The sequence below is a fragment of the Chelmon rostratus genome, chromosome 14 (genome assembly GCF_017976325.1).
Source record: "Chelmon rostratus isolate fCheRos1 chromosome 14, fCheRos1.pri, whole genome shotgun sequence".
NCBI lineage: Eukaryota > Metazoa > Chordata > Actinopteri > Chaetodontiformes > Chaetodontidae > Chelmon > Chelmon rostratus.
Window position 1 is genome coordinate 25,132,546 of NC_055671.1, and position 27,999 is coordinate 25,160,544.

Below are 27,999 nucleotides of genomic sequence, written 5' to 3' on the forward strand. Positions count from 1 at the left end.
GTCAGTGGTCTGGATGAAGAAGGAGCAATAGAAAACAAATCTCTCCACCCTGAAGAATGAGTCTGAAAGGAGCTGTGATGAGACGGCAGTGAAACAGAGAGACGGCAGCTTGTTGTATTCAGAGAGTCTATCAGGAGCCATAAACCCCTTCAGCAAACTCACAGCTGATGTGGAGTAACTCCCATGTAGGTTAATGAAGTCCGAATTTAGACCTCAATGAGGATTCATACTGCAGGGCCAAAACAAAGCACAAATCTCAGGTAGCACACTTTCTTATTCAGCCATCTTTCCTGGACACCAACTGGGACGCAGGCTACAGCATCTGAGCACTGCATCAAATCCGGCACAGAGCGCTCCGAACGCAGACAAAGGAGCCCCTCCACCCATGGCGAGCGAGAGGACAGTGATTAATGAGGCCACACCAGTGGAGAGTGGCTCCGTTATACTCCACCTCCAGTCTCTGCTTCAGCAATAAGAGTGTCAACAAGTAACTAATGACTGCCAAGATGTCCTCTGTTATACATTTCCTGAAAACACTCTGCTTATCACCTCTAATGTGGAATTCACACGGTGGTGCGACACGACTGGAGGCAAACTACAGGTTAATTATTTTCAATAGGAGATTGCCATTAAAGTCTACCAGGGCTGCAGCACGGTGCAACTAGGCCAAACAGGGTTTTCCTGTTTTGTTCCTGTAATCGCAGCTGTGCACAGGTTTAGATCTGAGACCCAAACCCAGCACAGAGCAGTGTCTTATAGACCTGGTCCAGCAAAACCACACTTGTGTTATGAAGTGATTTTGATCACCAAAACTAAGAAACTTCCTGTAAATATGTGGCCTAGCATGGCAGTGACATCAAAAAGGATTCTGCACAGGGCTTTAATCACATTATCATTATTATTATTATTATTGTTTTCATGTGAGACCAAACTCTTAAAAACTGTGTGTGAAAGAAAAACCTCACTAACTTAATTTAGTATGTTTAAAATACATCCTGCTTGAAATCAGTCATATGGATAACAGAAATCTGTGGAACAGATCGCATTATCATCACACTCAAAGTCGATAAAATACAACACTGAATTATGGGCCAGTCCCACTTCTGCATAATTTAGTGAATAGACCAAACCACACATGTTCTATTGTTGTGTCCTCTTCCAGCAAAGGCTCATGTGTGACGACTGTTTTCTCCCTGTTGTCCAAGTCAAGGATAAAATGACGATGATGCTTCTATCTTATTTGAAAATACAAACCAATTCTACATTTTCAGCCTGGCCTCAGAGCTCAGAGCAAGGCGATGTAGTATAAAGAGCAAGAAAGTCTGCAAATGGAGGACGGTGTGGTCGACAGATGGGTCAAACAAACACACCTGACTTTCACCCAGGAGACCAGGGTTCATGTCCACGAGGCAGAAAAAGTTAAAGCAAACATGAACGAGCTCTTCCTAAACCAGGCAGTTCTGGTGCTTAAACCACGTGCGGAGGAGGCTTTCAGGCAGGGAGGCTTCGTGTGTCGCCATGAACTCAGCTTAAAGTCCAGTGAGAGTCATACGGACGCTGCAGACAGACAAACACCATGAAACCATGAAAGTGACGGGGGAAAAGTCTTCGTCGTCCGTTCAGACTCTCCTGTTCGCGGTTTTTAGCCGACGCCTCCCTTTTTCTGAAAACACTAACGACAGGAATGTTAGAAAGTTCTTTCCCTCCACTCGCAGAATCCCTCGAGCCGCTGATCGAACTGCAATCTCCCTGTTCAAACACAGCTGCATCAATGGGCTTTTATCACACCGCTACCGCCCCCCGACAACCCCCCTGGATACAAAGATATGCACAGCTGCTGCTCTGTTGCCCAGAAACCGAATGTCATTTCAGGAATACCCCCATTCCACAAACAGGATAGTGTTACAGGAAGCACCGCAAACAGCCCGAGCCTCCAAACTCGATTTCTGCCGCTCCCCTGCATCCATTTCAGGGGGGTTTGCCTCTCTAATGAGAGTTCAGATGTCATTGAAATTGTGAAGATAGGGATGAAAAGAATTACCTAATTGCACCCTTCCTAAAAGGAGGACCTCTCTGTTATTGAGTTTTCGGTATCATTTTCCCATCACTGGAGACGCAAACCTCTGGTCAATCAATGTATACCGAGTTATGAGCTGAGTAATTTAAAATCACATTATTGGATGCAGCTCATTTAGTTTGAAAGTCTTACCAAGAATACTGATAACAGACATTTTTGTCAATTTGAAGCCAAAAAGCACTCAGCAGATGCATCTGCAGGTGGGTTTTTTTTTTTTTTTTTTGGCTTTTCTTGTTCCTTTCAGGGACTCTATCTGAAAAAAAAAAATCTAATTCCTCTTGCATTAGGCTGTTAAACTTTTACGTTTTTGAAATCTGTAGATTTATGAATTTATATGAAAATTTCGATTTTATGAAACGATGCCAGCCATGTATGACACCTGGAAAACCGCCTGAGGAAAAACACAAGTTCAGCTCAGCAACTTTATTGGTTTTATAAGAGTATTCATTAAACTCAGCGTCCTTCCTCAGCACGGAGACTCTTTTTTTCAACCTTGCGCTCTATTAGTAGTCCATTTACGCACTTTAGCCTTGTTTTGAACAGGAGGACAGCAGTGACAACAGAGATCGTCTTCCTCTTCCTCCTGTCTCCACACTGCTGAGACACTGCGAGTCCTTCAAAGCAGGTGCAAATGCAGCAAATAAATGCAGGACGGTTGTTTGGGTTCTCCCTTATTAACCTGACAGATATTTTATATTCTGTACAGTTTGACGCTTTTCTGCAAGAGGGAGCTGGCATTTAAGGCCCTCCAGAGGCACCGGAGCCACTAGGCTAGTGAGAGGAGCGTATCCGTGAATGAACTAATTAAGCTCCTCAATGTCCTCGGCAAAATGGTGCCCTGAGATTATTCTCTGCAATAGCAGTAATGAGAAGGAGAGAGACAGAAGGGTGAAAACATTGGAGGAAAAAGTCGGGGGTTGGGGTGGCTAAACCTCATCCTCGAATGCATAAGGAGTGTGCACTGCTCAGAAAGGACAGATTAGCGACGAGGCAGCGGAGGCAGGATTTCAAGCTCTTGGCGAGTCGACCTGTTACATTTTTGAATGCGAGGTCCGTATTTTCTCCTCTTTGTTTTTCTACCCTTGGTCGCGGCAGCGCTCATTAAAGTCCATAAACAATGCGAGATGTGCTCTCTAATGAGCAAGTGCTTGTGTAAAAAGGCCTCTGTCCTTGGGAAGCTGGCCATGTCAGCTAAAACTGTATCCAAAGGCAGCCTCATGCATCTCAGGGCTAACAACCAGGCCATTCTCACCAGGCTCGTTTGTGTCCTCATCCTCATTTTCATTGTTCCCTCACTCTCTGTACTCTGCTTCCCATGGAAATTATGGCTCGCTTTAGCTCCTGACAGGCAGGCAGAGTCGTTTCAGTTATACTTCGCTCTGTGAAAATCTGACACGGTGATTAATGAAGATCTGAGACTTCCCCCTCTGCTCTGCTCCTTGGGTTGTCCGAGGAAGTGGGAGTCGACAAAAGTCCCGGGAGGCGTCTACGGCGCAGGGTGGCTAACGAAGCGATCTGCTCGACCGGCTGCAGAGCGCGGCGGAGCTGAACGAAGCAGCGCCGTCGAAGACAACGGCGGGCCTTCACTGAGCCGGGCCGTCGCAGGGCACGCCGGCTTTGAGACGGAGAGAAAAACGTTTTCGGCGAGACAAAGAGTGGAAAATGGGAGCATGATTTGGCATTTTGAGTTGCTCTTTCACGCCAACAGCGGGTCAGACAGTGATAAGTGATCTACCTACGGCTTACTAGTCACAGTGATTCTGAATAATGATAGCAGCAACCGTGAGATAAATCACCATTATTCCACAGATACGAAATAACACGGCTACGGTTTCATAAACGTGGCGTCTTATTCAGAGAAGAGCTGGATGCTTAAAACAAGTGAAAGGGTTAAAGACGAGAGACTAGAGGTTTAAAGCCCTGCTAGGAGCCCCCAGAGCCTCCAAAGTTCATAAGACCCATTTTATGAAAGTGTCTGAGAGCCTTGTGGTTGTAGTAATCTTGAGGGCGCCGTTGAAGGAAAGACAGTAGGATAATTAATGTCCAAAGGGTTCTGTCTCTGACACGTCGGACGCTCAGGAAGCTTCAGGGCAACTTGTCTATTAGATATAATGAGATATCTTTAGTGCTCAGTCTGAGAGGGTTCATCCTACGGAGGTCATGAATATGCAATACGGGGATAAGAAAAAAAAGCAGAGGCTCATCAACCTTTACTCATCACCACCGATAAGAAGCAGCTTCTGCTTTCATGCTGGCACACAAGCAACAAGAGGAGGAGTCTGGCTCTTTGCCTGAGCTCAGCAATAACTCAGCAACACAATTATTGCATTGTTTGAAGAAATGCAGTCATCTTGATTGATGTCTGCCTGCTTGGGTACAAGCGACATGAGCTCCAAACCGACTGACACTGCAGCGAGGCAACATGTGGTCACGGCTCCACTTTACATTAGCATGAGTGAAACAGAAACACTGTCTGCTGTCTGAGTGGAGGTAAAAAGGTGCAGATGTGCCTCCTGATAGCCATCTTCTACTAACGTCTCTCAATGGAAGCAAAGTAAGGAGATATTCATCTTTCCTGCTCTGCTGTAACCTCTGGAGACATGAGAACATCGCACTGAACACACATAAATGACACAGACGCTGTGCATCTTATTTAAATTCCTCACATTTAGAGAAAAACTGAGGCAGAAATGGGAAAGAAAATGGTTGGAAAAAAACACCATCTTTAGTACTGAGCCAAATTTCACTAAAGCAAGTTAAGAAAAATAAAAAACTGTCACCTATTCCTAACAGAAATCCTCTTGTTTGAAGAATTGAAGAAGCAAGTCTCACTTCCTGATAGCAGTGCAGGGATCTGTCCTTTTTTTGGACAATTGGACAATTCAGCAGAGACTGACGACTGTTTTGAACATCCCCTGGACACGTTCATGAATTATTTATTCCTCCAAAATGAGCAGCTGCAGCCAAAACCATGACAGAAACATCATGAGAGGACCTGGATTCACTTTCTAACACTGAACTTTGGCATTTGACATAAACTGGATTTGCAGGATCGTCCAGAATGATAACATAACAGTCTGAAACTCTGGCTTCCTTAGTTCATGTTTTTAACAGTGTGTGACTCTAATAAACGCGTTTTACTGCTACTTAAGACGATATTGAATATAGTGTGCGCAGATTCACTGCAGTGTCACTGAGGTGAGAGGGCCACTGAGGCACTTTGAGCCGGAGCCGCTGGGCAACGGCGTCTCCGGGGCTTCTGCTGGCTCGTGGAAAAAAGGCCGAGCCCTCGACCCTCGCCTTGAATCGTCTGAGCTCGGCCCATCTGGCTGCCTGCACCGCCGGCCAGCATCAATCACATGTCGCGTGACGTGCTCCCTTTGTTCCTGCGATGTAAACATATTTTATCCTTCTGCTGTTCAGACAGAGAGCTGCTCTTCATTTGACATTTACCTCCCAGTTTGTCACAAAACATGGACAAGAACTACTAATAAACTAATAAACAGCCTCATTAAGAGCTGACGTCTCATATGAGGGCATCAGACATTTTAGGAGGGGTTTCAATCTTGTACCTTGAATATAATTGGTCTGATTATTTTAACCTTCAGGCTTCAAAGTATATGAAGGCATGAAAGCATGAAAACACCTTTTTCGACATTCTTTGGTCTGTCTCCCTCATTTCAACCATGAGGGAAAGTTGGATGTGTCTACTCTCTGCTCTTGTTCCTTGGCAGGGGTGAAAGTAGACACTGCTGGCATGAAATTAAACATTAAAAAGACTTCAGAGAGCTTTTTTTGGGAGTTTATTGATTGGTTAAAGCTTCTCAAAAGCTGCATTATTGGCCAAAATGCAATGATACAATAAGGCAACAAGTGAAGGCTGCACATTTCCAGTATTTCTTGTGCAGATTCATATGCGAGGGATTTACATTTAAATTTGAGTATTTACAGTAAGCCGTGCAGCACAAACACTGCGAGCCGCCAAATAATATGGAGGAGAAACTCCAAAACAACTGTGCCAAGAGAGGAGTGCCAGAAACTGTTTCTTTATCACCTGTCAACATTCGTGTATCATCAACAGGACAAATCCTTCCCTCCAGCCAGGGCACAAAGTCTTAGAGGATCCATTTTCACGTGCAGGCAACATTTCTGAACTGTCAATAGAGAGAAACAATTACGCAGTTACAGAACTTTACGGTTACGGCGCCTTATTAAAGCAGCAGAGCAGCGCATTATGCAGAAAAGCCCTGCAGATAAAATGAGACAGCTGTCAGTCAGGAGAGCGGCTATTCATTCCAGAGACATAATCAGGCCACGACGCACGAGCAGAAATTTTACTCCTCTTACAGCAATCAGTTTACCAGCAGAGCGTCAGGGCTTCCACTTATTTTTAGACATTAATTTGTGAGGAGAAAGAAAAAAACGCGTATCACGCAGGCTTATCTTTCAAGGCAAAGATCTCTCTTTTCACAACATCTGAGCTTCCATTCAACTGACGCGAATGCATTTAATTTAGCAACAAGAAGAGTGAAGAAAAGATCTGAGAAAAGGGAATTTGAAGCAATGTCCTAGATCTGCGAAGAGGAGGCTGGCTAGCATCTATCGCAATGCAGTAAGAACAATGTCATTTTTAAATTAAATCAAGGGATGAGGGGCTGAAAAACATCTCTCCATGCCTAACACTATTACTACTCTCAATGAGCTTTATGACAGAACGGGAAACAAAGAATCCAGAGGCTGAAGAGCCCTGCCGACCCAGCGGTTCCTCCTCCACGACACTTTGCATTGTGTCCCGCCTCCCTCTCATCCTCCACCCCTCCTCCCGCCCGCCGCCCCTCCACCTTTGTCTGCCTCCCGGGCTCACAGTGAGCCACTCCTGGCGCTTTTCTTCAGGAGCAGCGCTCCGACAATGCTGTTAGCGTGAAAGCCTAATAAATTACAGACCTCTCCTGATCTCATCAAACACAGCAGCCGGGCCATAAAAAACATAATGGAAAAGACCCTCATGGAGGGGTTTGTGTTGGGTCAAATCGGGGTGATTGTCTTCAAATTTCCAGATGAAATTGGCTGCGCTCTCTCCATTTTAAAAAGAAAGGATTCAAAAGAAAATAAAGCTTTTTTTATGTCTTACATTCACGTCGTCGTGCGTTTAGAGTGTCGCTCTGACAAAAGACAACATTTTTCTGTGTCTATCCAATTAAAACCGCAGGCCACTGGGGGTCATAAAACAGAACCATAAAAATCCTTCTGCACAGTTCAGGGGCCTTTTCGAAATCTGCATTCACAATAAAAGCACAGAATTATAATTCTGTATAAAAAGAGGGGGGTTAATAATATAATGCAGCATAAGTGTCGTCAGAAAGTGATAAAAAATGCTTTTATATTCCACATGTTGTGCTTGACAGACTGAGCACAAGCCGGTCACAGTATGTTAGTTAGCTCCGTCTTTGACTGTTTGCAATGATGCGTGCATGGTAACAAACTCGTACCTGCTCTGAGTGACGGACGCAGGATGCAGCAGAGGTCCACGCCGACAGCTTCATCCTTCCTACGAGTGCAGCTCAAACTCCTCACTCCTCCAAATATTGTGTTTCTTACATTTTATTTGTCCGTACACGTGGATTGTCAAACCGAGCGCGCAGTATATTAATCTCTGCACACAAATTAGTGAATGAGTAATGAACCTATAATAACACCCTCAGTGCAGTAATCCTTTCGTTTGGTTTACCAATCCGCTCGACATCAATATCTTTTTCTACCACATGACACTGACGAGGCTCTGTACTGTACGCTCAATTATAGAGCATCTCATACTGTAGATTATGTTTTCATTTCAGTTCTGAGTGATCTAATGCAGAACTGGTCCTACTGTGCACATTAGGAATATTGTTCATTTCTATTTCCTATGATATCGTTTAAAAATGTTCAAAATTATCAAATCAATGAGCTTTTGTTGCCTTAGTTTGGAGAATTTAACACTGCTCAACGCACAAATACTGAATCTAGAACTAAAGCCTGACATATTCTAAAGCAGAGGTGGAATGTAACTAAGTACTTTTACTCAAGTACTGTACTTAAGTATAAATTCAAGGCACTTTACTTAACTTGAGTATTCCCATCTGTTTTCCCCTTCCTGCCCAGTGAAAACCACACATCTCCAGATGTGCTGATGTTGACTGTTTGTGATAAACTGAAGGATGAAGTTTTCCTTTATAGTTTGAGAAAATGTTCCTCCTTCAGTTAAATAAACTCGTTGAAAAGCCTCTTAGATCAGCTGGAAAATTCATCGTCACAAAGCTGAAAACAGGCTGTTTTACTTCGCCTGTTTAGAGATGTGTGGTTCTCACAGAACATATGATGATCTTATAGAACAAACCACTGGATCCTGCTGACCTCTCATTTGAATATTTTCCCATAATTCTCTCATATTTTTAACAAACAAACAAAAAGTTGGCTGCAATGTTAAAGTGGAGCATAGTAACCTGGTCAGTTGGTGGCAGTTTGGAGAACATTTGCCAGTAGTGACGAGAAGTCAGAAGAAGAAGACGGATGCAAGTAGCTGCAAAAAAGGCTAAAAGTCTGTGCAAGTATCTCACAAATATTCCAAATCCCAATGCTGACATGTTTTATATATATATATGATGCATCGCTGTAGATTAAACCAGCCAACAGTATATAAAGAAGTTCAAATGAGCTCAACCTGAAACATGTACAGCAGTAAACTGCAGCAGCCACATTAATGCAGCAGAAATATTAATCCACAAACATCAGATATGATGAGAAACACTGACAGGAACATTTTACTGCTGCCTCTTTGTTATGACTTTTACTTGTGGAGTATTTCCGTTGTATTAGTACTGTTGCTTTTCTGAATGATCTGAATGATTCTTCCATCGCTGCTCTAAAGCTACAGAATTAAATGAAGCGTCTCGATACCTGACGTAAGACACATTTGGTTTGTAACTCGTAAAGTTTTGAGGTCTGATGTCCGGCTCGACAGGTGCTTCATGTATTCAAGTTGACTTTGCTTCCGCTACGACAGCAGCACCTCCCTCTCAGCTCCGAGATAATGTTCCCCTGCAACCACCTGCTACCAGCCCCGCACAAAAACACCATTTATTTTGATCAGTCTGACCTCATCATGGTTCACATGTGGTTTCCGTGCGGGCAGCGGCAGCGGGGCTCTGGTTATATGCAGCGGCCATATTAGATTGTAGGCAGGATTTTACCAAGTAATCAGATGATATCTGACACACCAGTTTGATCAAACAGTCCAGAGTCTGTGCTGCATTCACTGTCAAACAACAGCTCCTTCCTGTGTCTGTTTCCTCCTGTTTCCATAGCATTACCTCACACACACACACACACACACACACACACACACACACACACACCTGCCTTCTACCATCTACCTTTGCCTTCTTTAAACAGCTCAAAGCTACGAGGAACAAGTGTGTCATGATGCTTGAAGTGATTTTTACATTTCAGAGAAGAATAGCTCCCCATCACAACGCCATTACCTGGAAACACAAACCCAATATTCTTTTAGTTTACCACAAAATGAAAAATGTAATAAAAGTCACAACTCAATATGTTTTGCTCCCCAGCTGAATTTGCTAGTTGGTCCTGAGTCTGCTGTCTCACGGCTCACACGGCCGTTTGAATGTGCAGCCAGGCTGCTTAAAAACAGCTCCACAAGTCTTGAATTTTAATTTTGTGAACTCAGCGTCCACGTCACTTAAAGTGGCCACATCTTCATCGAGCTCAGATAAAACCTACAGACATGATGGAAAATATCTGAGACGATGCAGTTTGAGTTTGTGAACGGTGTGCAGAGAATTGAGTCATTCTGGACTTTTGCTGGCACGCTCTGAAAACACCACGGAGGCACACAGGATGCTGCCTCAAGAATGTGCTCTCTGACAATTGTGCCAATTTAGAGAGTAAACAAGTCCACAGAATACTGCACATGCTGCACATCTTGCCTTGTTCCCATCTCCCACAAGACACACTTGTTTTTTTTGTTTTTTTTTGTTCTTCACACAAAGGCTGAGGCAGCTTGGCACCTGAGGAAGCCAGCCAATCACAGAGGCCCTGGGATGAGCTAAGTGCCATTGCTAGGCATTACATCATGATGGTGAGTCACTCCCTGGGATTAAGAGACTGTAAAACACAGATACACTACGGCCTCGCCTCCCAATGACAGCTCAGCCAAGGTAAGGTGAGACGATGGATGTCTGACTGTAAGAAGCCGCGGGAAGCCTGTTCCGTCTTTGTGGTCATAATGTGCATCAAATAAACACCGTCGCCGAGGCGAGATTAATCCTCAGGTTGGTCTGTGAGCTGCAGCAGCTAAACTGTGTCAGACAACTTTAGCTCAGGTGAACGATGTCAGTGCCAAGACATCCCAGCAAGTGATACTGAGAGGATGCTGAGTTTATAAGGTGGACAGGCGGTGTGTGTGTGCTAACACAAACTTCCTGAAGCCACAGAAATGTCTAGAAACACGAGGGGTGGCCAACAAATATGGAGCACATGTGTGGCGCTTCATTACAAGTCAACGAGCTCAATATTTTTAATTCACTTAAACATTGTTTAACATCATGTGTATACACATTGATGTGAACTACTATAATTAAATTCTATAATGACTGTATAATTGTATAATTATATCACACTAATTGAGTAACTAATAATGAGAATGCTGCTTGTATGAAATTAAATGCAAAATAAGACTCTATGTTGTGTCCCCCTGTCCTGATGGGCACTATCCCAGCTTTACAGTACACTCTGGCTGCAGTCCATTTGGCAAATTTGTCATCGTGGCAAAGGAAGGAAAACCCGTTTTAATGGAAGGCATCCCAGACCGACCGATGTGCTGACTGATTCTAGCTTATCTCCGATACGACGTATTGGAATATACAAGGCACAAGCTGTTATTCAAGCTCTTGTTTAGGATGGCTCGTAAAAACGTGAATATCAGCGGGAAACAAACATGTTAAACTGCTGTGTGTTAGGCTTATCTTCTGAACTATCACTCAGACCAAATGTTAGCAGTTTTTGGAAGCGTGCAGGTGTTGAAGACAGGAAATCATGCATTCCCCTCAGATTCAGTGATGCCAAAGCACAGCAAGTATACGCCGTCCAGTTCCCCATGTTTGCCCCACAGTTGGCCTTCATGTCGTTTTTTTTTTTTGTTTACTTGCTGCACATGGCATCTATTCAGGTCAGCATTAAGCAGAATGCTCCTCTTGTGTGAGTTATAAAGTGTGTGGACATGGACAAGCGTTATGGTCTGTGGGTTTTGGAGCGTACTCGCTAATTCATCGCTTCTATTTATCCTACATCCATCAAATGCAAGCAGAACGAAAACACAGGGATTAATGAGTGATTACCTGGGCAGCCAATCAAAGGCTCAAACAACAAGGACGGCCATGTTTGCTTCCCCGGTGCCACAGTGTGACATTGCAATGTGACCTCAGGTTAATATGGAATTCTGTTAAACAGATATGGGGCTAGCGAAGGCGTGATTGAAGAGGCAACACAGAAAAATAACACAATTATCAAGCAAAACATACAAAATATTTCACAATCCAAACGAATTGTGTGCAAAAAAACACCCCTGCATGCATCTTAAATGTGCAACAATTATCCCTGTGGACAGCAGGTGTGCAGGAAAATGAGCTGCCTCTGCAGGTGGTTTGAAAGGCAGGATTTCAGAGCAGAAAATCCTCCCCCAATTGAAGACAAATACAGCAGGTGTGATATCAGCAAGGCAGCTGAAATCCTGGAACAAACCGCCTCGGACTATCTAACACTCTGACTTCAATGAGTCCCTGCAGCACCAGTGAAGAAACCAAACCATCTACAGAACTCCATCTCAGTGCTAGAAACATCACGGATCAACTGGGGGGACGGTTCTGTTTCCCAGCACCGTCTGAGTAAGCAAAGCACACCAAAGACGGATAATGAAGTCCAATTAAAGTCACATATTGAGTCTGCAGGTTACTTATTGTGACTGCAATTTCATTTTCCATGAAGTCCTGCTGAATAATAAATATTTCAGACCAAAGTGGCCCTCCCCAGGTGAGTCATGGGTGAGCAGTGACAGGGAGTGCAGAGCAGGGAACTAAGTATATCTAATTGGGTGGGGGAAGGAAGGAATCGTATCATTAAGGTGATATTGGATCCACTTTTTTTAGTGGCCTAAACATCTTAAGAACAGACATGGACGCAACCAGCGGGGGGGGGGGGGGCACCGGACATGCAAGCATGTCTGTTTTATTCTGCACTGGGTATGTGCCTAGAATGAAGTGTTGGCTCATGTAGGTCCAGGCTATAATTGTGGACATGACGTGTCATGGGCCAAAGCGGATGACAAAAGGTACATTGATACCTGGCGGTAGCACCACGGGAAGATGGCATCACGCCTGTAGCACACAACGGACGTGCGACACAGAAAGATAGTCCAGGTACTGTAGCCAGGACGTGCCAAAGAACATCTGATATAAGCGCTGCTTTTGTGGAGCCACAACAAAGAGGACAGTGTGTGAAGATGCTGCCTGTGTGCAGGCGCACATGGGAAACAATGGGTGTGCTGATGTGTGGAATACACAGCTGATATATGCTGCCTTTTACTCTTGTTGTAATATATTTCATTTCTTGCAGATTTCAACAGCCTCTCATACCAAACTGCAATACTTAGAAAAGGAGCATGTCATGTGTCTAACATTTAGCTTCGCCCACAGCCGACCACCACATGCAGTGCTGAAGCATCAGCGTCAGAAATCAAACAGGTACACACGGATGATACTGATGTCTTTTCTCTGAATTGAATAAAGGGAAGTGAAGCATCAAACCTCCGGCTCTCTGCACTTGTGACTCATGAAAGAAAGGCTGCCAGTAATCCATCATTAAGAGTACACAGTTCTAAGAACCCTCCCATTAACTGTGTCCCCACTGCAAGAAGTGGGAACGATCACAGTTCTTAGAACGCTCGTTTGACGGACTTTTGCAGATCCTACTTCAGATTAAGTACTCGCCCAGCACATGAAGAACTTTAAGTGATGTAAGTATAAACTGATTGGTCGAGCACACGAGCCAACGCAGCGCCGGAAATCGCCATTTTTAAAAATCTGCATTAAATGCCGTGTGACAGCAGTTCATAACAGCAGCCTTAAAACATTAACACGGACAAATGGACTGACAGTGACCTCCAGGCCTTGTTGTTGTTTTATGTTGCACAGAAGTGACGTTGCCATACCAACCACCAGCTGGCTGACATCACCTCAGCGTTCCTGTTGGCAGGACGAATGCAAACAGAAGAAAAGCCCTCGAAGGTTCATCGTTCTCGGGGGAGTTCCCAGCATGCAGGTCCTCACGGGCAGTCCTTGAAAATCTGGTTTGAAAACGATTCATGTGCGATCCCTGATGAAGGTTACTGCGGCTGAAGAAGAGTCTTTTACATTAAAGTGGCGTCTCTCCACGAATGTTTAAGTCGTGAACAGATTCTTGTGGTTGAGAGGATCACTTGTTTTCAACACAAGACAACTCAGAAGTGTCTTTGACTTTCACAGAAATACCATCTGTTCACCAGCGCCAGTCCTGGGGGAGGTAAGTTAGAATGGTGACAGACTATAAATAACACTCGCCCCATGCTGACAATAAAGAAAACTGGAACATCAATACAAACAGTATCTATTACAAATAAAATCTGCGCTTGTCGTTCTCCCGGCAGTTCAAGGAGGACAGGGACATCGCGCCGGGATTCTGTTTCACAGGAAAGTAGTCCGTCGTCACCTTGGGCCCCCTCACCAGACTTGGCAGCCTCACTTAAACAGAGCTCAGGAAAGAAACGCAGGGAGCTGCGCGCCAAAGCAGCACAGATCATCAGCGCTGATGTCGAGAGCCTGGTGAGGTTGGACTAGAGGACTCCGCTGAAGGGGTGTCGCAGCAAACTACTGTCCATCCACAGTCACCCTCCATGTTCTCCCCCCGCAGCCTGGCTGCCACTCGCACACGTTTTACCTGGCTGGATGTGATCTCGGGGCATTTTCACATCAAGCACAGTTTTTCTGAATCCATTAGAAGCAGATACCAGTTCACCCCGCTGGGACTGCAAATTCTTCTTTGAAGAGAACTGAGGAGTTATTTAGCATAAGAGCCACTGCAATTCAACCGGGGGGGGGGGGGGCAGACCATGGAGGGCCTGAGACGAGCTTTCAGTAAATCTGCCAATTTCTAGAAGGTCTGTGGATTTGAACAAATGGACCACCAGATAATGTGTTCAGATCCATTAGGCTGATCTTCCTTTACAGAGACCAAATTCTGGAGTCTTGCTGGTTTCGATCATAACAGGATGCCGAAAGGTCCAGAAATGGCTTTGTGATATGACAGACGGTGCAGACTCTCTATGACTGACAGAGCGGTGGCTGATTCCAGGGTATATGATCGAGCTGAAGGCTGCCCAGAACTGAAACTTAATGGTGGGCTGCACGCCAAAAGTTTTCTCTATCTATTGTATTTTATTGTTGAAATGCAGAATGGCACTAAGATCACTCTGCCCGTCGAAAAATAACTGATGATCAGGGATCCTACATATTTAAAGAGCATTTTTACCTAAAACAGCATAAACAGCTATTCACATTGTATATTTTCTAAATCAAACGTCGTGGTGGCTCAGCTTTGGGCCCACTTCACGCAGCACTGATACACATTAGCAACTAACTTGGTAGCTGTCGAGTGCATGACAGCGCTGCCTGTAAACACACCATAAAATACATAAATCTGTTAATATATTTAATACTCTGTACACCATTAGACTGGAAGTTAATCTTGAAATGTCACATGCAACAGCAGCACTGACGCGCCCTGTGGAAAAGGCTTTTCACTAACGTTCAACGTTCAGTGAATTAGAGGAAAAATGGAAACCATCAAAGAGAAAGTTGTGCAACCTGGTACACACTGTATATACTGTACCGAGTACTGCAAAGTAATGCTGTGCTGATAAAAAAAAAAAACTCATTCAAGGGTTGGAGGGTTGGGGGAGGGGAACAAACCCATCTTCTTTTTTCAGTTTTTTTTTCTTTTTTCCCCCCCACATTCAATTCTCTACAGGGCGCCTTCATTGCTCACACAATGCAAATCACTCACGGTCCCTATTCATGCACTGATTAATATGCAAAGACGGCCCATCCTCATCTCGCAGTCAGCAGAGAAGAAATAATAACAGTCGAGTCGTTTTGAACTTATCTGTCGGAACTACGTGCACTTTTTGATTCAGCGTGAAGAAGCTGTGAGATGACATGAAGTTATGGATAATCAACACCTCTGCCTTAGAACATGTTTCATTCTCATGTCTAAGAACCAAAACAGGACGTTTTATCCACAGATCTGGAAACAGCCACTGGCCACACTGTGACTACAGTTATTATTCTCTGTGTTGCTCTGTTCATGCGTTAGAGGGGGGGTAAAACTGTCACAATCTTCGGGCTTATTAATGAAGACGTTTATAAAATGCCAGACAACTATTTTGGGATTTGGTGGTGCACTTAGAAAACAAAACAGGAAGTGCACCTTGAAGCTGTGGTATCCTAATTGATGCCAACAGTGCAGCATCTAAGTGCTTCCAAAAGGCAGCTGGACTTTCTTGTGGTTCTAGAAGACCACACCATGACCTGGATGAATGAGAATCTCCACAGACCACAGTGCAGCAGTTTTGTCAGATTTCAGAAATGTCTCTCTCTTTTCGTCTTTGTTGCTTTCTTTCTTTCTTTCTGCAGATGCATCAGTCCTGTTTCGGGCCCTGAGCAGGCCTGACTCTGGTCCTGGACTTCATCAGTGGTATTTTGACAAAGTGAAATCACTTGTCATTTCAGTTATATCCTTACCCCTCCATCATTTTAGTTTACTGTTACTTCCTGTGATTTACGAGTGCAACCAAAATACCATAAGTTCCTGCACCCTTTCCACAATTCATTTGACTCAATTCATTGGTTCATTCATTTGTGTTTCCAATGCAGAGACGTGGAGTGTGTTTAGTTTGGCTTTCAGAGAGAATACAGCAGCAGTGATAAGTAGACTTTTAATGCTGGAAACTAATTCATTGCTTTAAACAATACACAGACTACAATGAAAAGAATGAAGGCAGCAGAAGTATGTGGAAAAACAGAGTAATGAATGCAGAGTAATGGATGGGGCTGATGTAAACTTCAGCAGCAGCCGAGAACTCACATCTGGAAAATCAACTAAACTCGCAATGATGAGAAGTCATTTTCTGATGCCGTCTTCTGCTTTACTGTGCAGTAGTAGCAGCATATAGCTGGAAATGAGCTGAATCCAAAGGGGCACAGCTGTAATCTGAGCTGCATTTGTGCTGATGAGAATTCGAGCTGTGATAAATGGGTACAAAGTGTGTACATGTCACAGTGAATGCAGCATGGACCTTGTTGGAACTACAGAGCAAAAGTTCTGAAGACCCAGAATCCAGTTTTATTCAGAGAGCAGACTAAAAACGCCTTATAATTTTCCCTTGTTTGGCTGCTTTTTCCAGTTCCCCTACGGCAAAAATAGCCTGTATTATTTTCATAGTGGCTTTGAACTCACCACAGCAGTCAAAGTCACATATGTTAGTCATTTAGGAGTTGTGTATTTTCTCTCCCTCAGAATGGTGAGTTAAACTTTTTCGTTCCGTTTTAGAAACAGCTCAACGCTTGACGCACGAAAACATTGTTTTAGATCCAGAGACTCATTAAAGGAACTTCACAGTTCACTTAATGCTGTCTTAGGATTCACAAGCACATGGATCTGCTCTGCTCTTCAATCTCGAGTTTCATAAAACTGCATGAAAGGAACAGCAGGTGCGCAGCAGCGACGGGGAATTCAGAGCAAAAGTGGAATCTGAAGGACGCAAACAGGTGGAGCCTTTCATGTTGTTTCAGGTACCAATCAAATGAGGAACCTGACCAGAGGAAGTGAGTAACAGATGCAGACATTTTACAGCTCTGGAAAGTTATCAGGGTGACAAGAATCACCCATCCATCAGCAGTGTCTACTCCATAAAACTCGATTGGCCGACATGGTGTGTTGCCGGAGGACGCTGAAGCAGGAGTTGGGCCAGGTTTAACTTTTCTGGCAGCATTGTTTTCCCTTTGCTCTGCATCAGGACACCCACTGCAGCGACACGCTGCTCTCATTGAAATCAATGAGGAGGCTGATTTTTTTTCCGTCTGACCGCAGGAGACGTGGAGAGCGCAAATGTCGAGCTCAGCCCAAAACCCTAAAATCATGTGATCGAAATCATCTTCAAGCATCAGCAGCCATCAGATTTCACTTCTCTGCAAAACTAAAAGAAATGAGTTCACATCAGTGAAGCAGCAGATCTGAGCCGCTCTCGTTTTCAGCGTGAGGTCGGCAGAACTCAGCTTTCTTACTCCGATTAGCCTCCGTCACCTTCCACTCTTTCATGCTGCAGAATGATGATCATGGATCCGGGAGGTCATTCCAATAACGCCACGTCAGAACACGCGAGGCTCGATCCATCTGTCTGCAGACAGTCTAAGACGAGAAAGGCCGCCGTCTGCGTCCACTTCCGAAGTCATCTTCTATTTAATCCGCCCGTTGTTCCGTTGTTTCTTGGAAGGTGGCGCGGCTCTCCGTTCTAATGTTTGCTACTAGCCTCAAAATTCAATTATCACTGAACTGAAACAGGAACTGGAAATCAATAAATGTAATTAAATTGCTCAGCCTTCAAACGGTGCGATACTGTCATTACCCTTTTAATATACCCCGGGCCTATCAAATAATATGATCAATTTCTTTGAATTTCTCCCCCTTTTGCAACAAGGCAGAGCTAAGGCACAGTTGTCTAATTATCTCCCTCTTGGTTCCTTTCACTTCCCCTCCCATACGAGGTGCAGTGAATTGCGGGGGCGTCAGAATATTTCGGCAGGATCATGAATCATATAGAAAAAGATGAACATATCCCGGCTGTTTTTGGTACCACACCGCCCTCTACGCCACAAACAGCTGACAGGCTGACAGCGTCTGGGTGAAAAAGGAGGCGAGAAATGCTGCTGATCTGAAAAATACCTCAAAAATATTCTGCAGAAACAGCCGCTCATTAATGTTAACGTGTGTGATCAGTTCAGGCCAATGTATGTCACAGGTTTGCAAATACTGTCAAGCCACAGATGTGCAGGTTGACAGTCTCAGGCCCACATGACCCACAAGACCCCAAACAACACTGCAACACTGGCCAATCACAGTTATCACAGATATATCGAACCGTTTGTCCACCAGAGGGGACCGACAAGTTTACTTTTCCACTTTAGAGATTAGAATATATCTTGGTCACAATGTCTTAACAACACGAGGTGAGAGGCCTTCACCAGTAACAGTTCAATAAAGATCATTATCACACTTTCTAAACTCTGAAAATATCGATATCAGCCTCAAAAGTCCTGTCGGGCTTATTTTTTGTGACCACAGTTGGCCTGAAGACAAAAACAGGACATGATATGAGGACAGGAGGACTGCAGACCTGTAGAAACTGGAGGAAGAATGGTGGATGATCTTAACTGGGATAATATTTACTGAATGAAATTATTACTATCCTTCCTCTCTCCAACGACCCCTGGGGGTCCTCAAACTCCACTCAGAGCACACAGTTGCAGTCTATAGAAACAGGGGCCAGATGCCGGGAGGGGAGGAGGATGTGGGAAGAAGAGGAGGTGGGGGTTTAGGGGGAAATGGGTCCCCCTCCCGCCCTAACCATGGGAGCTCTGGGATTGGATCCTATTGTATACATTCAATGACTATTCAGTCGCCTCAATGGATGACGAATTTCCACCCCCGCAACCACCCCAATTAAAAAAACTACGATCAAGTCCGCCCGGGCTCGTATGTCAACATCATTTTGCGCCTAAAACGCAGCGCGCTGAAGTTGGAAAGTCCGCTGTCATGTTGAGCAACATCGAAAAACCAAAGAAACAGAGATTCTGTCGCGTAAAGAAGGTCAGAGGCGGTAAACCTAAATGATCACACTGATGTTAAACTCTAAAATCCCACTGAAGCATCCGCGCAGAATACTGCTGGCGTGCCAAATCCGATGATGGCCAGAGTCTGAGCGGCGGACGCGTCTCTCAGCCGGCCAAACGAGCCGAAGCGCGTGTTTATGAGACACAAAAATCGAATTTGATCCTGGTAGAAATGCGGTTAAACGCGCTTTCAGTGGCCTGAGACAAAGCCCCGTCGCGCAGGGCGAGCGGCGCTCCGCGCTCTCCATCCTCGGTGCGTCACCGCGGACCCAGCAGAGGTGAGCGCGCCGAGCCGGACTCTGCTCTGCGAGTCTGCTCTGCGACGCTCCTGTCACACCTCGAACGGTGAGGTTGTTTACACGCAGCGGTGTGTGCTGGCGTGGGGGGGGCACGAAGCGTCCCTGCATCACCAGCCCTAATCTCCACCAGCATCCACCAACACGGCGACTCACGAGCCGAACTGGCACAAAACGCAGCACGCGTGGCTCATTTTGATGGAAATGTCAGAAAGCTGCAGCAGCCTGAACTCGGGGAGGACAGGAAACTGGCCGGACCCGGATCCACACTCCTCTGCGCCGCGCGGGGAGGCGAGCGGGTCCCGGTACGAAACTAGAGCAGAACACCTCGAAACTGCGTTCAAGGCATCCCGGGTGGGATCTGCGGCTCAGAGAGCGGCTGAAGTGTCTCTCCACACACAAACTTTTGCCTCAAAGGTGGTGGATTGTGCGGGGCACCAGCTCTGACCTGCAGCCGCCGTCCGGAGTCAGGGACGAGGATGCCGCTGGCGGGACCAGAGGATGCTGCTCCACAGTCAGCACAGCTCGGCCTTAATTCTCCAGACTCTGCTCCGGCCACAGCCTTGAAATTAATCTCCACAAAACCTAAAAATGAATCAGAAATAACTCCGCATCTTACCTGCACAGCCAGCGAATAGCAATCCCCAGATGAGCTCCCTTATTTGAAGCATTGTAATGTGTCACAGATATTCTCCTGGAGGAGCAGACGCACTTCAAACAAGCTGATGAGGGAGACAGAAAGCAGCCTTTCCAGGGACAACGACTGCCACCGGACGGAATTTTGGTCCTTTTCGCTACCCGTGTTCGCGGCACAATGAGTGACAAGCAGAAGCAGCCGTAGCACGCACTCACACACGTACACACGCACACACACGCATGCACTCAATAGATACCAACACGAATTACTCCGCCCGGTAGGCTGAAGCCACGCACACACACACGCACACACGCACGCACACGCACGGAGGGGGCGGGCTGAGGTGGATGCAGTCACAAAGTAGTGCGCGGAGCGGCCGCTGCAGACAGCAGATGGTCACCAGAGGCTCTAATTCGGATTAGTGAGTTTCCAAACCAGCTTCGAAACACACGGAGCAAGACACTTATTCCACCCTGGAGACTAATTAAAGGTGTGATTCACACAAACATAATTAAACAAATAAACATGCAAAAAAATATCGAATTATTTCAATTCTAAATCTTCATTTACTATTTCTTTATTTCTCACATTTCCTGCTCTAGACTTCATTGTTTTAAATCAAATTATTTATTTGCAGAATGTTTAGGAACATGCATTTTAATTTGTGGATCCATTATTTCAAAATAATTTCATTACTGCTTCCTTAAAAAGAGGTGTTTAATTTGGTGGGGGTGCATATTAAACAGAGTCCTGAGACTGCTGTTTTAGTTTAGGCTGTTTTAGTCCGCTCTGTTGAGTTTATATTGATTTCCAGAGGAATTTCCTTAAAGGATTTGCTTTATTTAAAGCAGCAGAACATGCTGTTGACCTGACATTGACACGTTTATTGAGTTAATATTGCAAACTTGTTTGCAAAATGCAGCCAATACGCAGCACATTAGCATTCATTTGCAGTTGTTTTAGTGTCAGCTTGGTGAACTTTGACTCCACGGCCCCTCTCCTGTTAGTTCTCCACCAGCTCCGTCTGCTGTTTGCTGCTGGGCAGGCGTTGCTCTGCACATTTATCAGAAATGAGGCTCCAACAGAAATCCAGTGTGAATTTTGTGAGGACAATAAAGTAATTATTCTTATGTGCTCCTGTAAGTGTGTGTGTGTGTGTATGTGTGTGTGTGTACAACCTGCTTGTCAGCTAGCTATGATCTCCATTCACATCCCAACAAAAATATATTTCTGAAAAAATGTATTTGCAATCTGCAAAATGTGCCAATACCAGCCTACTAGTCTAATTCAAGGTGACGTGCGCAGACCACGTCACCAGCAGGAACATCTCTTGAATACACTGACCAGCATTATGTGACGAAGCCTCTGAATTTAACTGATCTGATCAAGCGTCATATTGAATAAAAACATACCTAAAAAAAATTAAACCTCTCCTTTAAAGCAGAGGTGCAGAACTTCTTTCCCATCAAGGCCACTTGAATTTTTAAAACACGCTTCGAGGGACATACTCAATTATTGACCACATATATCACACTAACCTCTGTGATGGCTGGAACTGCTTCTCTTTGACAAAGCGTTTGATGTCAGGTGATAGTGATGATGATGATGATGATGATGATGATGATGGTTTTCCAGGTTCAGGTCCATCGGTCTTGAACCGAGTCAGAACTGAACAGAGCCGCTCTCAGTTTCTTTGTAGCTCAATGACTTCATGTTGTAGGTTGTCAGACACATCAGCAGCTCCACATGAAGCGACGCTCAGGTCCTTTTGTCGACTCTTCATGTCCTGAGAAATTCAGACACATCTGTGTGTTATTTTTCAGTAGCAGCCATTCGTCACCTGTCCACCAGGTGCCCTCGGTGCCCTGCACACCTGTGGCTCATTCCCTCATCAACCCTCCCGCTGCCCGCCTCACCATCTGCACCTCATTAACTACTCAGCAGAGCTGCTTGGTTTGCTTGGAGATTAAACCACTGGGAAACATTACATATTTAACATCGTTTGCTCTATCATCAGAAACTAATAATGTATTTTAATGATTATTGATATTTGGGGCACAGGGTTTGAGATTGTAAGGAGGTGCAGTTTTATATCTTTATTTTTTATCAAACATGTTACTGCAGGGGTAAGATTTTCTGCAACATGTTAATCTAAATCAAATTTTTATCAGACAGGTGAGTGTGAGGCAGCGGCAGAGAGACCCAAAGGCAGACAGCTGAGGTGGAGGGTGACAGTTCAGTGATTTAATAACAGGATGAAGACGCAAATAAGCTTACAGGTAGGCTGACAGGCAGGCAGAAGCATGGCACCAAAGAAACAACAGCAATCTGACAGATGAGGCTGTGCTGCAGGCGTCAGGACTGATGAGGTGTGGAGGTGGGCAGGGAAGCTCAGGTGAGGAGAAAGATGATTGGATGGCAGATGGGAGTGGCTTGATCCGGGAAAAAAAGGAAATACTGATAATGAACAGGTTTACTGTGGCTAATTCAACGTAGCACCCAGCTGTGAGTTAAACCAAAAACACTGGTTAAACTTGACCCACTCTGAAGTACAGCTAAGCTAACAGTCAGATGCTAAGTGACAGCGCAGCAGCCTCAGTCATGTCTTCTGTTTAGTTTATGGAATGTACGTTTGTGTCTCGTCTCAGTAATCCCCAGAACCAAATCCCCAAGTAGGCTAAAGAGCCTGCTAAACTTCTTCAGCACAGGTGGTTAATCACTAGCTTAGCATTAGCTTAGCAATACATAGCCTAAATATTTTGCATGTCAAACACTCATCCTCTTGAAGGCTAGACAGGTGACTGTAATTGGGTTTGTAGATTGCTCCTTGTAGGCTAGTTAGCTTAGCTGACCCTGGCTACCATAGAGTCAAAACACTGATAGAAACCTCTCAAACTACTCCTGCAGCATGATTAATATTTCCTGTGTCTGTCTTCCTGTGTGTTTGTTCAGTATGTTCCAAACACTCCGTTGAAGTATGATTGCGACCACATCGGCTCACAGGCACGTATGCACATCAGTTAGCATGTCAGCAGCCGCTGCTCTGCCAGGCCCTGGGTTAAATCTGTGTCCACATCCAGCAGACATGGAGCAACATTAGCATTAACCGAGAGCCATGTCTCTGACCACCGACTAGCTCTTCACCAGCTCGGTGCTAGCTGTGTCTTTCTGCCTTTTGGTGCTGGCCAGATAACAGCAGGTTTATCAGAGCTTGTGCTGAATCAGGTTGCAGGTTGATAAAAGAAAAAATTAAAGCGAGCTGTTCAAAATCCCTTCCAGGCATGTTTTAAGACATACGAATACTGCAGCCTTCTTGAAATAATCATTTGCATCTGATATGTTTTTTTACACAGAAATGTTAAATTAGCTTGTTAAAAATTGCATCAGCTCCTCCTCCTTCATTGAAAAATAGATTTTGCATAAATATGCTAATTTTAATGAATGTCAATGTGCACTGGAGATTTCAGGTTTACACATGACGCTGGTGGAAGATGCACACTGGACTACGACCTGCTGCCAAACTAGTTGTGATAACACAAAATCATCGCTCTTAAATCCAGTTTAAGGTGAGCACTGAGGCATTTTCCCCTCCAGCAGATGAATTTGAAAGCAGCTTCCTCAAACTCTGCACATACATCATTCTGCACAGTGAAGGTCAAACATCCCAGTGACAATAAGCAAAACACATTTGTGTGTACGTGTGTGTGTGTGAGAGAGAGAGAGACAGCTGCAACATTAAACTATAACAGCTTCAACAACCACAAACATACAAAACTGAAACAGATGCATTAAAGAATAGGCTGCTTGCACTGAATACCCAGCAAAAATACAACCTAGAAGAGGCCTTTAACTGCTAAATGCTTTTGATTCGGTTCAGCCTGGCTTGTAAATCTGAGGAAGAAGGAAGCTTGAAGAAATGCTTAAACCCACAGCCTAATTAGTGCACTTCCTCTAAAAATAGGACATCGTCTGCATTATGATACCAAAGTCTCCTTGAACTAAAAAGTGCACAGTTTATCTCGACTTTAAAAATCCCTCAAAGGAGACCAAAAACAGCTGCAGATTCCTCATATCATTATTTGCATTAAACATGTGAACATCGAAAATTATTATTGTTTATTCAGCTAAAACATATAATCTTAAATATTAATGGGACGACAGACCTGAACCAGCCCAGATCGAGCCTCTCAGGAGCAGAATCAAACCCTTTGTCCATCATATGTCGTCCTCAAACTCTCAACACGGCGTCATTGAGTTGCAGATTACGCTGGTGGCTCTGCAATGGAGCAGATCCATATGGAGCCAGCTAAATCTGATATTTAAAATGTGGGTTAATGGTGGGGTTTTCCTTCTAAGCTCAGATTCTGAACAGCAAGGAATCACAATCTAAAGGTTCAAAACGGTTTAAGGTCTGAACTGTCAAATAAGTGATTGGCCATCGTCCAAAAAGGAGCCAAACCTAAGTGTGCTTTAAAAGTAATAACTGCAATCTTCTCCACAATTTTTGGATCACTACAATCTTGCTTGCTTAATAGGAAGCCAGTGGAGTGAAGCCCAGAGTGTCGTGATGTGATAACGTGGCCGCAGAAGTAAGAGGTGAGAGGGTGACCTCTGACTGATGTCAGCGGGGGGAAAGTTCCAGACGTCCAGCCGGAGAGAGAGAGAAAATCCAGGTCACCAAAAGAAATAACTTGTTGGCAATAACTCTGAGCTGGAGGAAACAGGACTGTTTGACGTGTGGCTCAACACTTGGGTCACAATTAAAGAATAACATCAAGACTTCTGGCAGCAGAGATTGATAACCCAGCAGGCTGCGGGAACACTCCCTGCAACTCCTCGAAAGTTTGAAAAGTTGAGCAAATAGTTTGATGTTTGGGCTTGTTGAGTTGAAGACTGCGTTCCAACAAATAGGACACTTGAATCCTGAATGCAAATGATTGACTAGAAGTTTTTACCATCTGAGGGCAAAATATACGATGCATATTCCTAAATGAATTAGCATCTAAACAGATAAGCTGCATATTGACGGGTGCTTGATTTAGATTCACTGCAAAGCCTCGACTTTCCAGTTCCAGTTCCACACAAACATAATTTTTCTCTTTGTCGCTTTGAATAAGGTCCTCTGAACGCTAATGGGGAAAAAATGCACAACACGACTTACACGCGTCACATGTAATAGTCCTTCACTGCTCATCACCTCACAGATGTGACCTTCTCTCATCACCAGTTAGCCTAACGACTGTCAATCAAACATCCGAGGTGGCGCTCAGGTCGAGCAATGTTCCACGCTTGGACCAGGAAATGAAGATAAAACAGCCAAAGACCAAACATGTGAGCAATTAACAGGAACTGATGGCAAAACCGGCAACACAGTGAATGCCTGATTAGTGACAAAGTCATCATTTTGAGGCACATTAAAATAAACATACTGAAAAATAAATTACAACCTAGTATATGTACTTGTACACTGTATAATCAGATACTATATTTGGGGCCCGTAGGAGCCCCAGGGTCCCCTATGAGGGTTAATTTGGACTTCTGTAATGTAATCTGATTACATGTGTTTAATAGAGCGACAAAGAAAACATTGTTTACCGATTCAAAAACAGCAAAAATCCTACCAGGAGTCATTTCATGCTGCAATAAGGACGTCAGTTGTATTTGTTGCAGAGGTACATTATTCTCTCACAGGTCTGTCAATATGTCCATCAACAAAGAGGGGGCTTCAGTACCTTTAAAGAACCAATGAAACTCTGCTGATATCAAAATGAATCAATAAACCCAGACTTGAAAAGCGGCTCAGCGAGTGGCTGAGGCCAAAACAACCGATGAAACAATCCGGGAAGCAGCGGTGGAGTCTACAGTGTGAGAGCGGTTCAAGTTTGTTGACTGAATTTTCAGATCAGGTGGACGATTTGGCTGCAGGACGCCGTCAGCCAGGTCCTGAGATCCACGAGGGAAACAGGAGGAGAGCTTCAGTCAGAGAAAAAATGAACTCCTTGTGTTTTAATCCGAACAAAGCTGAACATTTGGACTCACAGTTAAATGGTTTGCCCTCAGGACACATGCTTTTTAATGCGCTAACAAAGCATGCTAATGCTTTAGCACTCATCACAGACAAATGTTTATTGGTTGTTTCGGACAACAGTTGTCAGAAAAGGAGTTTGAAAAATAAGATGCAATTAAATCCAGGATGAATCGACTGTAATTATCAGTGTGGACTGTGTGTAATGGGAGATGCAGCTCTAACAGAACGATGTCTCTCGTCTGTGGTGCAGCAGTCGGTAAGAGAAGGCTTGAAGACCTGAAAAGCTGCAGCAGAATCAGGTCATCTAAGTGATTTAGCTCCTGCTCTCAGAGGCATTCGCTCAGCCTGTGGATGTGGATGTGCTTGGCTGCAGAGTCAATGATGCAGAGCTTCCATCTGTGGGATTATGGCCTCAAACGATCAACTAATTGCAGTAATATATAGTTGCGGTGTGATATACAAATGTTTATGTACAAAATGTATTTCTCAGAATATGGTGTTTTAGCAGGTTGTGGCACCGCCCCCCTCCCTCTCGCTCATGCTTTCACACATGCTGAATAGGTGTGGGTGAGCTGAGTGTCTTGCCAGGGATTAAAGAGGAGACTGAGACCAACTGGTTCAGTCTGAAAACGCATGTTCTCCCCTCCGTTGTGTTCTTCACTTCACACTAATTCACAGTTTTTCACACAGAGCTCAGTCAGCCCCGGCGCCGCATCGCAGAAGCTAAATTTAGCTGCTGTATGTTAGCATGCCTGTTATTAAAGCGTACACCTCATGGCCAAAAGCATGTCCTTGTCCTGATGCTTTCTGACTGCACTCAATGAAACAGCTGCAGCCTGCTCACTTTCACACATCTAAGATTCAAGTTAAATGATTTGTTAGAAATCTGATGATTATTTCAACTTAAAGGTCCAGTTCGTAGGATTTAGTAGCATCTAGTGGTGAGATTGCACCATTAAAATTTAAAAACGTGAAAAATGCAAAAAGCCCTTTGCGAAGCCGGTGTTTGCTTTGGCTTCAGGTCATTGTACAGCCATGAAAACATGATTCTGAATATTATAGATCCCCTAAAGCATTCATTTTACTTTATCTATAGAAGAATGGATCCATTTATCTTGTGTTTGGTAAGACAGTGCACTATTTCATTACTTTCAAAAATAATTGTCATGACATCCAGACGGATGATAAATTATATTTTAGTCGTCTGCTTTGGATACTAAAACAAACCACAGTTAAGCTATGTGACAATAGTGAAGGAATAGTTCGACATTTTGGGTAATTTGGCTTCCTTGCTGCAAATTACATGAAGCGATTGATACCACTCGCATGTCTGTACAGCAGATATGAGTTAAGGACAAGAAGCAGCAGCAGCCAGTTAGCTTAGCTTAGCACAAAGACTGTAAACAGGTGGAATAAAGGTAAATAAGGTCCAAAAGGAAACAATGTGCATGTTAGCAGCCTCTGCATATATTTTTGCTTCTTTCTGTTCTGCAGCTTTAGAGTTTGTGCTTCTCTCTTCCTGATCTTAGTTTAAGTTTTACATTCGTCTTAAAACAAATGTAAAGACGTGCAGATGGCTTTAAGCTCTTCTCTACAGTCAGTTAACTGGCCTGTATGTACTCGCTGTTCTTACTGTTCTTGTTTTGTCATTGTTCTGTCTTCTCTCCACATTGTGTAGATTCTGGATGCTCCCCACCAGCCGTCTGACCCCTTTATGACGTACCTTTAATGCAGACATTGGATCCTGAAGTGGGGCTGAGCTGTGCTGTATGAGCACATTCATACTCCTCACAGGACAAACCTGCTCCATGTTGGATACTGCGTGAGCTTTGCCATAGTGCCACCCTCAGGACAAAGGGTCAAATTTGCACACAAGATACCAATGAAGCAGATTTCCATGAAATGTGTTGATGCTGCATGCTGCA

At 44.4% G+C, this 27,999-nt stretch overlaps 1 protein-coding gene across 4 annotated transcripts in view; it reads right to left on the reverse strand.

Moving 5' to 3' along the window:
• The window catches only part of ncam1a (neural cell adhesion molecule 1a), a 244,697-nt gene extending 224,510 nt beyond the window's left edge, over positions 1–20,187 (reverse strand). For all 4 annotated transcript variants that reach the window (XM_041952982.1, XM_041952984.1, XM_041952983.1 and 1 more), the window contains exon 1: positions 20,029–20,187. In XM_041952982.1, coding sequence (XP_041808916.1) covers positions 20,029–20,080 — 52 coding nt within the window. In that variant the 5' untranslated portion in view covers positions 20,081–20,187. The remainder of the gene's footprint in view (positions 1–20,028) is intronic.
• Between the last annotated feature and the right edge of the window lie 7,812 nt (positions 20,188–27,999).